The following is a 15,801-nucleotide window of genomic DNA, read 5'->3' as shown; positions in this document are numbered from 1 at the left end:
ACAACTTCAGTTATCTGACATTTTACTCTCAACTTCGTGTGTGTGGACAGTTGGTTTACCTTAAACAATTTGGGAAAATGCCTCAGTGATGCTTAAGCTGTCTAAAACAGAGAGCATTCATGTGAGCAGGAGATAGTGAGAGAGGTAGTACTGTTCTACTGGTGACAATAATATTCAGCAGAAATTAGTAACCATTTTCATTAGCACCATAAGGTCTGAAAATTAACACACATATGCTATATATATGCTTAAACTAATATACATCCAGAAGCAAAGCAGTTAATTTTTTTACATGACTGCCAAAGAAAAATGCATTTTCATTCTCTAAGTACATTTACCTAATGTCAGTTATTATGGACAGGTAAAGGCCATAGTTGTGAACAGCAGTCCAGTAATTACATGACAGTAATTATGCAATGACATAATGCAAGTAACATATGAAACAAAAAGTTCATGTTTGTAATCAACCTGAAATGCACGAAGCCCACAGAAAGTTAGCATAAGAGGAATATAAAGCCAGATGTCACCCTGGATCAAACTATTTAAGGGAAGATAAGAGCACTACTAAATATGCAGTTTTTTCTGTAGCTCTGACCATAGACAGTTTTGTTGCTGCTGGGTTATCTGTTGGAGAAATTAATTAAAATATTGTACTATTTGTGCAGCTGCAGAAATGGGCTTTTGACCAATTTTGTCACATAACTAGAAGTGATACTGGTGAAAATCAGCCAGATCAAGGTGAGGGAGGACAGGTGCTAACTGAGCTAACTGTATTGTCTAACTGGACTCCAAACTTGAGGTAATGAATTTCAAAGGGACTGTATTCCAGTTTAAGGAACTATGAAATGTTTGCTGTGAGTTGGTTTGAAAGCTTTAGTGTGAACAAAGGAGCCAGTGTGACAACTGCAGAGGAAGAGGGTTTTATTTTTAAGAATAGTTTGGGTGGGAAAGGACCTTTAAAGGTCATCTAGTCCAACTCCCCACAAGAAGAAGCTAGTCGCACAACTAGCAGAGGTTGACTGCTACAAAACTCAGAAGGTTTAGTATACTTTCAAATGGAGAAATTGATTTCTTAGATTGTGATCACATATTTGGCAGCACTGCACATAACATGTTAATGTATGTAAACGGTTATTTTCAGCAGAACCAGTTCTCTAATCTTGTTCACAGTGTGGCCACACAAAGACCTGTCCTGGGACAACAGGGGGAACTCCATAAAGACAGAGAAGGAGCTGTGAAGCTGACACTGCCACTAAAGAAACAGCCATAAAACATTACCCTTGGGTTATGCATTTTAACATAATAAAATAATTTTAGCTACCAATTCTGCTTGACCTTTCAGGGAGCAGACAAATCAAAGCCTTCCCTTCCCCAGAAACTGGCTATCCTAAAACAGAGATCTGGTTCACACTCACTGAACAAAATACCCCATAAGTCATAATGGATATAAAGGCACTTTTGAAAGCTGGAAACAAGAAACTAGTAAAGGAGAGGAAGACCTGATTTTGTAGTCAGGCCTCTGTGACATGAAACAAGGTGATAAGGAAACAGCTTGAAAACCGAAGGAATCCCTTGAAATTGTGATAAGTATATTTAAAAAGTGTTTATGTAGCACTTTACATTTTTAGATCTGTGGCCAGATTAAATATCAGTGATGTTGTATGTATTTTCTATTTAAACCAAAAAAATTGCATTTTTTGCTTACTTTATTCAGATGGTGCCAATCAAAATGCTTTTCCAGATCTCTCTCCTCTGCTCTATTCTTAGAGAGGAATAACAATCAATTGTAGCAGAATCTTTGTTCTGTTTTTCTGCTGTCTGTTAAAGAGGTCTTGGAAGAAAACGAGCATGACAGGCTACATAGCACAGCTCCCTCGCACCACCTCTGCTTGAAACCTCAGCACAGGATACAGAAGCAAACTTACACGTGGTACATTTCAAGATGGGAGAGGGGCCTTGGGGAGCATGATACTGAAAGAATAGTAACCATTCAATTGCTGGTAGTGTTATTAATCCTGCAGAATTGGAGACAGGTTGACTATCTGCTGCATTACAGAAGGGTGGGGGCAGGTAGAAAGAAAGGTAGGCAATCAGCAGTAAAAGGTGCCATTACTGTCAATATAATCCATTTAGGAATATATGTTCTAATGAAGATAATTGCCTTTCTAACTTACACCCACAGACACCACAATCCTTTCCAACATGTAGTGTTATTTACATGGACCAAAGGTAGAAAGAAGTAGCCTCAGGACCTGCTTTACAGCTTAAACAAGTAATAGCTTTTGCTTGTGTTAATTTCTTAGTTTGCTGTACAATTAATCAGCTCTCTAATCTATTTCTGACTAAGAAATTGGTGTTCTTGTACCACTGTCAACTGACTGCTATGCTAACCAAGGTTTGCAATACAAGGTTCAGCAACACACATTGCCTTGAGTTTGACAAAGTCAGATTTGTAAATATCAGTATTAAAAAACCAGAAAGCACACTTAGCAGCCTCTAGAGAAATGAGTAAGAATCTGGGAATCTGAATTTAATTCTATGCTTTATAGTAGGCTCCCTGAACGATTTCGATTATCACATAGCTTTTCTGCGCTTAATTTTCTTACCTACAAACCAGGAATGGTTTCTAGTATCTACAATGCAGCAACACTGTGTAATTGATACATAAAATTCCCTTGAAGTAAAGAGACAGAATTGTTAGCATTTAAGTAATTATGCTGATGATGAAATAAAATTGTATTTTAAAACAGTTTAATCCCCCAAGAGACTTTCCAGGTGGAAGACACTACTTCACAGTGGGACACGAGACTATTTGAGCTTCATTTCCTTGTTACCAAGTATTTTATTTCCTCATATTGAGCATCGTTTCCTCATCCGCTTCAGTTCAAGTCTAACACTTTAACTATAGTGAAGTTGGCATGATTTTGCACTGAAAGGACAAGGAGGAAATATGTGGTGTATTTCAGTAACTCCATCGAAGAGAATACATCCTAACTATTAACTGTCCGATTACAAGTCAGCTGTATTAACAGCTAACTATTCCCTCTGCTGCTTCTACTGTGTATAAGGCTTGACCAAACCAGAAATTGTACCTTCAAATCACAGTATAAACTCTGACACTTTAATACCTATCTGCTACTCAAAGAATGCTCTTACCAATATAGTTTTTTGACATTGCCACTTCTCTTATTTCAATGTGCACAGAACCTCTTGGAATTTGAATCACTTCCATATATCCTGTAATAAAAAGATAAATTTAATTTGCTTTTTTTGCTTTCATCCATTTTAAGTAATGAAACAAACCATTAATGAATTACTTACAACTAAAAATCAGTATAAGATATGGGATTCAAATGTACTAGAACATTTTCTTTCATGTGATACAAAGGAAAACTCTTTAAACTTCATACAAAACTTTTTAACTGATAGCAAGAACTTAAGTATTCAGGAATTCCTTTTTTAAGTGCTAATAAAGTATTTTCAACAGTGTATCTTAAATAATTAATATTTAAATTGTCTTTAGGATCATAGGATAATTTAAGTGTTAGAGGACTTCAGTCAATCATTTAGTCCAACTTCCTGCTACAAGCAGGCACATCTAGAAGATCAGATTGAATTACTCCAAACTTTATCCTGCTGGGTCATGAAAAACTGCAAAGATGGAAACTGTACAACCTCTCAGGGAAATCTGATCCACTGCTAGACTGTCCTCCTGAGGAAATAGTTTTTCCTTCCATTTGATTAGTCACCTTTCTTCTATCAGTTTATGGCTACTATCTTGTCTCCCACCATGTACCCACCAGCGCAGAGCTTTGTTTTCTCCATGACTTCCTTATAGCATTGGAGGGCTCATACCACATTCCCATAAACCAGGGGATTCTCCAGGCTGAGCAAGCCCAGTTCTCTCAACCTTTCCTCACAGCACGTCAAGTGTTCCTGACCCCTATAATCTTACTGGTCCCCTACTAGACAGAACTGACGGCAGTGCATGATTCCTTTTCCTGAATTATGGAATCCAAAATCTGGTAGCACTAAGACTACAAGATTAATATTTTTTGAGCTAAGTTTTAAAATAATAGCCTATATATATTTCTCGAATTCTTAATATGATGAACTTCTGAGATTTTCTGTATTCTTGCTATTCTAAAATTCATGCATGACTATCAGATTCTACCATACACAGTAAAATAATACACAATGTTTCTCTTAATATACCACCATAACTAATAATAAAAAGAATTCACCAACAGAACGAAGCATTCAGTAATTAAACACATTGTTGTATTTGGGATAAATCCAAACTCATACGTAGAAAAAAGGAAACAATAGGCAGACAGAGTCAAAGTAAATGACCAGCAGCAATGCTATGCTGAGAATGGAGGCAGCACTGGTATTTGATAAAGAGTCATCTAAAAGCATTGTGCAACAGAATGAACATACATTTACATACCTCCTCTGGGCAATGAATCATTGAAGAAACCTTCAATGGCTTCACATGTACTCCCATCTCCTCCACAAACACGGCATCTATCTTCCTTAGCATCAGACCCCAAAATATTATCACAACCTACATGCTGAGCACAGATAAGAACAAATATTTTAACAGGATGATGGGCATGCACCATTATTTCTAAAGCTTCTTTGAAGTGTTTCTCGCAAGTTTGAGGTATTCAGTTCTTATTTTATCTATTGTTGATAAGCAATACTTCAAGTGGGTTTTCACTGAATGGAGGTAAAAAAGGAGAATTCACATTTTGGATTGTTATCAAATCTTGATTAAGAAGAACCTTGCATTTTTACTGTAACTTCTAGGAAGGGATTTCACAGTGTTTTGCATATAATATAATTATTATACTTATCAATATATGATTCCTGATATTGTTATTTGATATTACTACAGCTTCATGCTCCCTATATTGCTTTTCTAAGGTAAAAATTTGCTTTGTCATCCTTAAACATTTAGACAGAGTAAGTAGTATTCTTAAGGCATTACAGCTTCATAGACCATATTTCACATGCTGCAGGGGAAACCTGTTATTTGTGTAAGAATGAATGTAGAATGTAAATGACTTCACAGTAAGAATAAATGCAGAATGAAACATAGTGAAAAGCTGAATTGCATGCTGTATTAGATGAAAAAAATTAAAATAAATGAAAATAAATACAGAACCTTTGGGAAAATAAAAAAATTAGGATGAAATAAGTAGGTTGTAAACAGAAAGACTGCAGCTTGTCAATATTTTTCCAGGACTTATACAAAGAAGAAGATAGCTACATAATTGTCTACCTGTCTTTGTTTCCTGTCTAGCGCTGTTACTTGCCATCTCATAAACAGCTAATACACACATCATAAGAAAAGTTAAAATAACTTTTAATAACTGACAAAATATAGTATTTTAATTATTTACATTTTGACTTACTGATTCATTAAGATGACAGACAGACAACTTTCTTCATAGTTCATTTTCAACTTGAGATCCTTTTCATTAGTTTATGACAACATGGCAAAAGCTTTTGATCTCACTATGTCATTCAATAAATATATATCTTCAGCCCTCCTTTTAGCGAAGCACTTCAGCAGTAAGTTAAACTTTAGTTATGTCACTGGTTTTGTTGAAATCAAGTAATTTTTAGTCACCAGTACTTTTTAAATATCTGGACCTAAGTACTTAATTAAATGCTTTGCTGAACTGAGGAAGCAGTGGAATAGTAATAGTAAAAAATACGGCACAGAACCCCAATTCTATTGAAATTCTTATATAATGCAGTTCTATAGGAATCTTACAAGATAATCAGATTTTTAGTAAATGGCAAATACTTACATCATTATACATTTTTCCTAGAATCGTAGGGCAATAGTGATGACTTTCTGTTTCAATTACATTAACAGAAAGATTTTTTTGCAACAGGATGAACTAGTTAAACAGATTAATATGCTCACATTTAGTGTTTTTCAGTCACTACGATGTTCTAACTGAAATGATGGAACAGGCCTTGGAAAAGTGTAAGGAACCTGTTCATCTCCTGTTACATTTCCATCAACTCTCCAACAGCAACCATAAAGCAAGAAAAAAGATAAAATGGCAGATTCTATTAATGTCTGTGAGAAGTTACTGAAATTCAAATTATTTGTCTATTTTATGCAATACCTTTTTTAACTTTTTGTCTCAATCTTACACTTTTATTAACAACATGACCTGTCAACACTCTGTTCCATGTAAGGTACAAGTACCATAACTAGATACAGGTGACAGCAGGCACAACAAAGTAATCCATAAGTACTTAACAAAACATTTGTACCTTGCATTCTCCATTGATACAGATATCCAGTGAATCAGCATTGCACTGAGTCCCATCTATTACTGCAGGAGCACGTTCAGTGTAAAAATTATACCCCTCAGCCAAGCAGTTTAATGCACATGGTTTAACCCCACCTGGACAACAAAATCAAATGAAAGGAAAAAAAATAACAGAAAACTAAAAAGTTAGGGTTTAGTTAAAAATATTATACATAAACTCCTGCAAATTACAATCTTATCTCATGCCTGACATATACAATACATATACTTTATACTTTATTTAATTTCCCCTTAATAATTTCTCTATTTGACTCTTCTCTTTTGCAAAAAGGATTATTTCATACAGTAAGATACTACAAGGTTTGCTGGGTCCATAATGATGTTGTTATGCTGGTACAATCCTAAAGGTTACTGAACAATTTAAAACAATGGTACCACTGCACTACTTGAAAAGCAAGAACAGCAACAGAATGTAGTGCTAGAAGTGTATCAAAACCAAGATCAGAAAATTTCAGTTGAGAATTCAGTCCTATTGAATTACACTACAGCTCACACCACAGGATCATGATAACCTTTCTTAGACGTTCAATCTAAAAACCAGTTTGTAAAGCCAGTTAGGCTGTTAAGCTAAAAATCATTGGTAAATCATTTTATTCAAGTCAGTAAAGCATTAAAAAAAAAGTTATACCATCCATCTCTAGAAGAGGAAAAAATCACTAAAGTATGATATTATAAATAATGCAATTATTAAAGTAGTCTTTAGAGACTCCTATAAATGCTTTTACTTCTTTCTCATTTTCCTAATATCTTCCTGACTTTAGGAAAGGCAAATTCATTGTGAGATCACTTAATACCAAACTCATCACTGTAGCATAAGAGGCACTTGCAGATCGCCTATGGAATATCAAATTCTAGTACAGCTGCACGTGGAGAACACCTCCATATTTTTAAAGTGGAGTCTCTACAATGGTGCTGTGTCCTTCATACCAAAAAAATCTACTAGAATAAAGAAATTTTTCTCTTCAGTAACATTTGCAGCAACTGACAAAAGTACAAGTTTAAAAATCTTAGCTCATGCTATTTCAGTCAAAACATTATATTTACAAAGATTACTCTCCGTACAACATTTACATAATTTTGAAACCTTCACATATGATAATGATTTTGCAATGCTAACCCTTACCTCCAGTGTAGGGTTTCCAGTTATAATACTTTCCCCGGAAAGGCATATTGTCAAAATCTGCACATTGCTTCTCTCTAAAATCACGAGCCCCTGAAGGACACGGCTAAAAAATGACACAAAACAGTTAATTTATTGCAAATATAAACATGAAAGGAAATGCTTAGATGCTTATCCTGCAAACACAATCATGCAAGTGATTAGAAGGTTTTGTCTTGTGGCTCTGACTCTGAAATTTGCTTTATTACTTTACAGTTGAAGTGTCTATTTGCAATCTTAGGTTGGCATGAAATAGCTGAAGTAATTTAAAGAAAGGTAAATGTTACATAACAGTTTCCATAAAACTGGAAAATCAGAATCCTGTCAAACTATGCGTCATAATCAATCCATCAACTACTTTCTTATAAACACATTAAAAACAGCTGGAAAAAAAATTTGGTTGGAGCTGAGGGTACAATTATACTGTACAAAGCAGCTGTACTGAGACACGTTATTAAGACATCAAGAAAAAAATTTTCTAGAGAACTATATCACTCCAGCTTACTTGTAGCCTTGACAAAAGTATTTTTGAAGGTTGAGCAAGAGAATAGGTAGCATGTCTGCTTTTGATTACCAGCCTCCATGCATCAAGAAAAAAACCTTTTCATTTAACTTTATATTGCTTTGCATTAACAATTACAAAACCATGAAGTAACTTTTTTACTTGGATTGAGGGTAGATTTAAGTAAAATTAATCTCAGAAAGAATTAAAGGAGAAATAGAATTCTTTGCTATTTATAACATCTTTCATTAGCAGATTCAAAGTAATCTTGAATATAATCTCATGTCATTAAATATTGTTATCAATGTTTAAGAACCTACTGAAATTGCAAGCTCCATCAGAAAATATTTAAAACACAGATTAAAATCCTGTTTAGAGTGAAAGAGAAAAGGAGTGTTTTGACAGACATCAGAGGTGTTAATAAAAATTACTACTTTATGAGCAAGAGAACAGTCCATTTTATGGAATTTTACTTGTCGTCCTGTGTACTAAGTCACTTATCACTTCCCAGGAATCTGAAATGCATTCAAGTGAAAGGGAGTTCAAGTTTTAGCATCTATTAACATAGACGCTAAAAATTTATCACACAATGCAAATATAAACGTAACAATTATGATTCTCATTATACATTAATCAAGATCTCCTGTTAGCCAGCCCATTGCCATATGATTCAGAGGCTTTAATTTTTTTTTTTCTGCTATTCTGAATCAATATAAATTAAAACAGTGGACATTAGACAGTATTTGTATTTTTAATTTACTGTATTACTTTATTACCTCCTTCTAATTAAAAATACATTTTTAAATACAATGCACTAACTGGTAAGAGCAACTATTTTATTCAATAATCCTTCAGATGGTAACAATAGGAATTCAAAATAACAACATAATTTATAAAAATAATTAATTTTAGAGTGTTTTTAATAGTAACCCAAATTAAATTTGCCTCTTTGTATCATACTCTCCAAGCAGTGGAAGGATCAGTCTTGACATCCCTAAAAGCTAGATCCTGAATCTCTCCAGTACTAGTCACTTCACACTTTGACAGTCCCATTTGCTCAGCTCCTAATCTACACAACTAGTACTTTAATTGCACTGAATTCTTCTTACAAGTTAAATAAATCACCTCCACAATGAAACCCTTTATCTAAATAGTTATACTAGGAAAAAATGATAAAATATGAAGATGAGTAAAGAAGGATCAAAATTTCATTTTTTATACTCAAAAAAATATTTTCACTACCTGGTCTTTGAGATGTACTCTTGCTGCCTAATTTTCCTATCTTTTTTTAGTATCTCATCAATATCTGACAGGAGGTAAAACTAAAGGCTACCGTCTCTAGAAATTAATTCAAAACTGTGTTTGACAAACCCAGTTGCTTTCTACAGCACAGTACCCTGTTTAGTTGCTGTTGGGTGAGTGGTGGACATTGCTTGGCCGGATTTCTCCAAGACTCTCAGAGTTGCTTCCCACAGCCTCCTCCTGGAGAAGCTCTTGTGTTATGGCCTGGATGAAGGGTCTGTAGTGGGGGTGGGCACCTGGCTGAGCCAGTGGAGTGGTCAATCCCTGCTCTTCAAACCGACAGCCTGGCACTAGGGGCGTCCCCAGGGATTGATACTGGGCCCACCACTGTTTATTTTCCAAAATGATCTAGAAGATGGGATCAAGGTATCCTAGTGAAATTTTGCAATAGTAGCAAACTGTGTGGGGAAGTGGACACTTGGGAATGGAGATCCACCCTGCAGAAAGACCTGGATAAGCTGGAATAGCTTATGGGCTAATGAGAACAGTGTGAAGTTCAGCGAGGACAAGTGTAGGGTTTTGTGCCTGGGAAAGCACAATGCAGGAGTGCAGCACAGGCTGGGATGTGCCCAGCTTGGGAGCAGCTCTGTGGGAAGGGGCCTGGCGCTCCTGGTGGGCTCAGCTCCGTCTGAGTGACCTGAGCGCTCCTGCAGCCCAGAAAGGGAGCAGATCCTGGGGGCTCCAACAAGGGCTTCCCCAGCAGGGATGAATTCCTTTCCCACCCCACACAGTGCTTGCCAGGCCACACCTGGAATAAATACTGTGCTCCGTTTTGGCCCCTGGTGCACAGCACCGGTGTGGACAGGCTGGAGAGGGTCTGGAGCAGAGCCACAGAGGCAATCCCAGGGCTGGGAAGCCTGGAACGAGAGGAATGGCTGAGGGAACTGGGTTTGTTCAGCCTTGGGAAAGGAAGGCCTGGGGGAGGCCTTATCCCCACGTTACAGTATTTGAAGGGTGGCTACAGAGAAGATGGAGATTCTCTCTTTTACAAGGAGTCACATAGAGGAGATGTAACGTGTGCAAGTAATTCCTGCGTAGGTTCTGATTGAACACAGAAGAGAAACTTTGTTCAGTGAGAACAACTGGCCATTGGAATAATTTCCTCCGAACAGTGGTAATTTCCCAAGCAGTGGATACTTTTAAGATTTGGCTGAAGAGGGTGCTGGGCCATGTTGTCCAGACTATGTTTTTGCAGAGAAATGTTGGACCAGATAGTCCTTGGGGTCCCTTCCAACCTATGAAAATCCTAGACATAGAAAGGCAAAAAGCTTACTACAAGGTAAGCTACAAAATGCACTTACAAAATGTCATCTCTTTGGCAACATCTCTTGGTGTATGTGTTGTTTTCCTAAAGCAAATGTGTAATAACTGCTTTTCTTTATTGGGTAAGATATTTCACTTTTTTAATGCTATTACAGTCCGTGGATAACTTTTGTCAAGCAAAAGACTGCTTAGGTCTCCAAATGCTCTTTTATGTGACAGCAAATCATGAGGCAGGAATCTAGCAAGCATATGAGAATATAAAATTATCTCTGAAGAAAGTCCTGCGAAGAAGATGTTTTGAGTTTAAAAACTGTAAACAAATTGTTGATTCAACACTGGCACACCTGCTCATCTTGGAGTTTGAGGTCAGGCAGATTTCAGCAACTAAGCTTGTTGTTTCCTATTAACAAAGGTCTATACAACCTCTCAGAGAAGAGGAGAAACAAGCCAGAAGAGTAACAGTTCAAACTCAGGTACTATTACAAAATGTGGCTTCTCATAAGAGCAAATTTCAGAAAAAAAATTGCTTGAAAATATTAAAATTATGAAAACAACAAACCATATCTTTGAATGTATGCATAATGAAAGGAACACCTCCCTTCCAAAAAAGCCCCAATATTCTGTTAAGAGAAAGGTCTGAAAAACAATTAAGTTTTAGAAGTATGTATATACACATATATAAAACATTTCCAGAATTCGTAAGCAAACCATGTTTTTCATCATATAGATAAAAAAGGACACTTTTACAATTTTAGATGTATGTCAAATTAAGATTCATATCCTTATAAATATTTGAAATCAATTATTTACTATAAAGGAGAAATTACGTTTCTTGCAATTCTACTAGAATTTTGCAATTTTTTAAAATTAAAAACACTTTGCTGGAAAAATACATATTTTTGTTAGAGATAATGTGATTGGTGGTATAAAAAATTTTTCTGATGAGTGTGTTTTTTCTACCATCCTTCTGTTTCCAGAACTTATTAGCTAATGTTATTTTCTGCTGATCTCAGTGTTTCCATTAGCAGATGCCTTTTGAATTAAGAAGTCATATATGGCTTTGGAAGTGCTTGATGAGAAAGTCTAGTAGGAGTGTGTGTACTGTTTCCAAAGGATTAAAATGGTAAAAAAAAAGGCAAGAGAATTGACTCTTGTCTGCAAGAAAATTGAAGTAAAAATGAGGTTATGAATGGGAGGAACTTTAGACAGGGCTATGCTGGAAGTTACAGATGGGCAAAGAATATTGACACTGCAAAAGAAACTTCAACAGAAAAAATGTATAAACAGCTCATTATTCATAAAAACAATAACAGATTTGCATACTCTTAAGACTTACATTAATCAACATACCATTCCATTAAAACTGTCAAGCACTAAGAACTAACATAAATCCTGAAACAAAACCTACTAGTGTCTCTGATTCCTAGTGATGTAGAATCCTAAACCATTAAGACTGTAAATTTAGACTTCTGTAAGTTGCAAGAGGTTCACACACTGGAAAACCATACCAAAAAAACATGCTAAAAAAATGGATCACAAACTGTAAGAATGGCATTTCCAAACTGCCTGGCTTGAGTTTGCAACCAGTTTTTTTTTCAGGCCTAGACAATGAAATGTGAAGTTCCCTTTCCAATACCTTGTCGAAATTACTGATTGAAATATGAGGATGGTAGGAAACCAGTATTTCAGAATAGAGTGCTGTAATTTTTAAACATTTTAGTAGATTGTTGCAGTGGTTTGAATGAATATAAATTACTACACTTGGGTATGAACAATTAGCTGTGAAAGCACAGCTGAAGAATGACCTCCTAAACAGTGCTTTTAAGAAGGAGTTTTGGGCATAATGAATCAACTTAGACTAAATGAGCATTGTCACTACCATAAGAAAAATAAACAAAATACTAAAATGAATGAACAGAATCCCATCACTAAGTTGACAAACTACGTTTGAAACTAGAATTATCTCTGACAGGCTTCAGCTAGTGCAGTGGTTTGTGCACCATACTTCAAGATGTGTTCTACTGGGATTCCAAAGGTTGCCAACGCGGAGATAGTCTGGTGTAAAGAAAACTAAGAACAGACATGATAATAATCTGCAAACATAGGAAAGGTTCCAATCTAGGGAATAATACCAGTTATCATCTTACTGGGGAGAGAGTAAGTAGGAATCTTAAAGGATTGAAAAACATACATTTTATGCTATGAAAATTGTACTGACTGTAAGGATATTGAAAAATATTATTTCCTGGACTGAAGGTATTTCAAAACAGGTCAGGTGCCTAACCATCAGTTAAGAACGGTTTATTGGGAATTATTTTGTCTTTGTGCCAGGAAATAACCTGAATGGACTCCTCAGAGACCTTCTGTATGTTTCTCCTCTGACTCTGTTAACTTCCTCTCTGTAATAATTAAATAAATAATAGGGGAAGCAAAACCAACTAAGAATAAAACTGAAAAGTGACAATTAGAAATTTAATACAATAAAAATAAAACAAATCATAGCAACATTTCCATGGATTGTCTAGGCAGATATGGCATCATTTTTAATAATAAAAAAGCATTAAAAATGTTATATTTGTGAAGGAACGGGACTACATATTATGTAAACATTTTTATATACTAATTACTGTGGCAGATTGGAGACAAAAGCAATATTTGAAATAATAATGCCTGGACAAACACTTCACAAGAGTCCTCATAGTTAAAGGAGGAGGGCTGCTGTGCACCCGTGTGTGTTTTTTAACAAATTGTACACAGTGTACAAACTGAAACAGTGATAATGAAAAAAGATCATTATTTGAAAAGGATTAATAGAATAGTCTAGATTACTATTTGCCTCTTATCAATCCCAAATAAAGAGAAAGTTGGCAGATACTTGACTAATATAAGTTTAAAAGAAGGCTACACAATAATACAAATCAGTATTTTTGTATAAGTTTTATCAACTAAAACTTACTACAATTCCTGGTTAAATTAAAATATTTATGAAATATGCTTAGATTTTGGTAAGTCACATAGCTTAGTAATAGGCAACATCATGGAAGATGTCATAATAGTTCAATAAAGCATATGTGACATTTACTAAATATTGACAGATTTCAGCAAGCAGCCATCATGCAGTTGCCAAATTTGAAAGTGAATTTCCTGACAGCTGTAAGAATTAGAAAGACACTTGACGTAACTCAGTATTTTCATTTGTGAACCACAACTACAAAAATATTTCCTGTTTATGAAATCTTCCAATTACAAAAAGACCACCAGAATGAAAGTAAAGGTAAATTAATTGCAGAGTATCATCTGATAAACCACATCCATATTCAAATTAAAATTGTACCAAGACAGACAAATGCAAAGATACACATCTACAGAAAGAAAACCAACATGGTCAAGGTTCCAGAATGACGTGCTGGATTTGGAAGGTTGGACAACTGGAGAAGTTTTACAGGTCCTACCAAACCCGCATCTAAACTTCAGTTTTTCTTACTACACTGTGGCCACTTCTTAGCTATGTGAACAGGGCAGCTGTGCTCAACATTAAGAAAGCAATTTTTAATTCAGAAATTTTTAATACTGCCTAATAATGAGCCTAACCTCCAGAGAGAAATTTGCAGGGATAAAAATTACGATTATTAATAATGATCATAAATGCAAATTTTTTCAAAGAATCAGTATATAAACTATTATATTTTCCTGACTATTTCAAAAGATAAAGAGGTGAAACAATATCTTTAGGAATAGATTCTTTCAACATTCCAAACTTCCTTGATTTAAGATGAAAATTAATATGAATTTAAAGCTAAAATAGTAGGAAAGACTTTTTATGTTTGTAGTGCTACCTGTAATGTGACTTGGGAAATTATTACTGAAATTCTTTATTGATGTGTATTTTTTCCTGGTTTCAATTTTAATTTACTTGAATTTGTAATTTAGGTTCCTAATTTGACCTTATACTGTGTCCTGCCCTTTCAGGTCCCTGTCCAATGGGCTCAGCTCTAAAATGGAACTGCAGAATCATTCTGGTAATACAGTAATTAGCAAATACCTAAAACCAGCAGGTTTTGAATACATTTGCAGAGAGCGTGCAAGACGACTTTGTAACACATAAACATTGAACATCATTAAGGGCATAAAAGTGGGTTCATGGAGGATATTTTAACCTGTGGCAGTTGATGTGGTACAGATACAACACAAGTTCCAGCAATCTTTAGACACACAGCTTTTGGAAATTAGCAAGGTAAACCAGTAGAAAAATCATCCCTTGACTGTCAATAGTGTATAATCTATTCCCTAAAAACCTGTTAGAGGCCATTGCTGGAAGATAAGACAGTGAACTAGACAGATTTTTGATCTGATGTGGAAGGATCCTTGTTCACATTTACCGTGGAAGCTCAAGTTGAATTCACTCCAGGCCTTAATGCAAAGGCAATAGCTAGACACCACATTGAGATAGGATCCTAACATTTACCAGAACACACAGGGTCTGCAATATATGCAATATATGTGCCTTATGGGACTGTTTGCCAATTAAACACAGAATCCATACATTTTCTGAACTGGAAAAAAAATGCATCCATTGCTGCTAAAACGTAAACCAGTCAAGTTGATCACAGTGGAACAAAAATTACTTACATCAGTATTACAGGAACGATAACGCTTCCTTTCTCCAAGACAATATTTGCCTCCGCCTGAAGGCCTGGAAAAACATGTTTATATGTTAGGATCTCCACAAGAACAAACACAATTGCATGAGATAGACTAATGCATTCTTAATATTAATACAAGTCCAAGAGATATATACTATATAAATAAAAATACGTTCAAGTTTTAAGATGAGATTTTGATAAGAATTGTATCTTTGTGCATCACACAAAATATTACTGGGTACTTGAAAAATCATCACTCATTACATTAATGTAGTTTCCATAAGTTCCAAACAGTACAGTTTAATTGCATTTTAAACATAACAAAAAACTGTTGGCTTTAATTATTTGCTTGCTTTAAAAAATTAAAATAAGAAATGTGTAAACAACTTATGTGACACTTTTTTTTTCAATTATCTCATCTTACTGGAAAACCAACAAAGACTGGTTTTATACTTGGAAACAGCAAAGACTGTATATTCTAGTTCAGAAACTTGACTCTGATTTAAATTAATCAGTATTAAATGTGAGGAAACTCCAAAGTAAGCAGATTTCTATAAGCACAGATAATTGGCT

The 15,801-nt window shown here is 35.1% G+C and overlaps 1 protein-coding gene across 4 annotated transcripts in view; it reads right to left on the bottom strand.

Moving 5' to 3' along the window:
- The window catches only part of ADAMTS6 (ADAM metallopeptidase with thrombospondin type 1 motif 6), a 147,764-nt gene that overhangs the window by 29,622 nt on the left and 102,341 nt on the right, over window positions 1-15,801 (bottom strand). For all 4 annotated transcript variants that reach the window (XM_088156084.1, XM_088156083.1, XM_014881422.2 and 1 more), the window contains exons 14-18: window positions 15,215-15,278; window positions 7,483-7,585; window positions 6,301-6,434; window positions 4,451-4,574; window positions 3,157-3,237 (exon numbers count right to left, since the gene is read on the bottom strand). In XM_088156084.1, the coding sequence (XP_088012210.1) occupies window positions 3,157-3,237; window positions 4,451-4,574; window positions 6,301-6,434; window positions 7,483-7,585; window positions 15,215-15,278 (506 nt within the window). The remainder of the gene's footprint in view (window positions 1-3,156; window positions 3,238-4,450; window positions 4,575-6,300; window positions 6,435-7,482; window positions 7,586-15,214; window positions 15,279-15,801) is intronic.

Source organism: Sturnus vulgaris, chromosome Z, assembly GCF_052056855.1.
Source record: "Sturnus vulgaris isolate bStuVul1 chromosome Z, bStuVul1.hap1, whole genome shotgun sequence".
Classification (NCBI taxonomy): domain Eukaryota; kingdom Metazoa; phylum Chordata; class Aves; order Passeriformes; family Sturnidae; genus Sturnus; species Sturnus vulgaris.
Note: the sequence above shows the minus strand (reverse complement) of the source record. Positions and strands in the feature narration are given on the sequence as shown.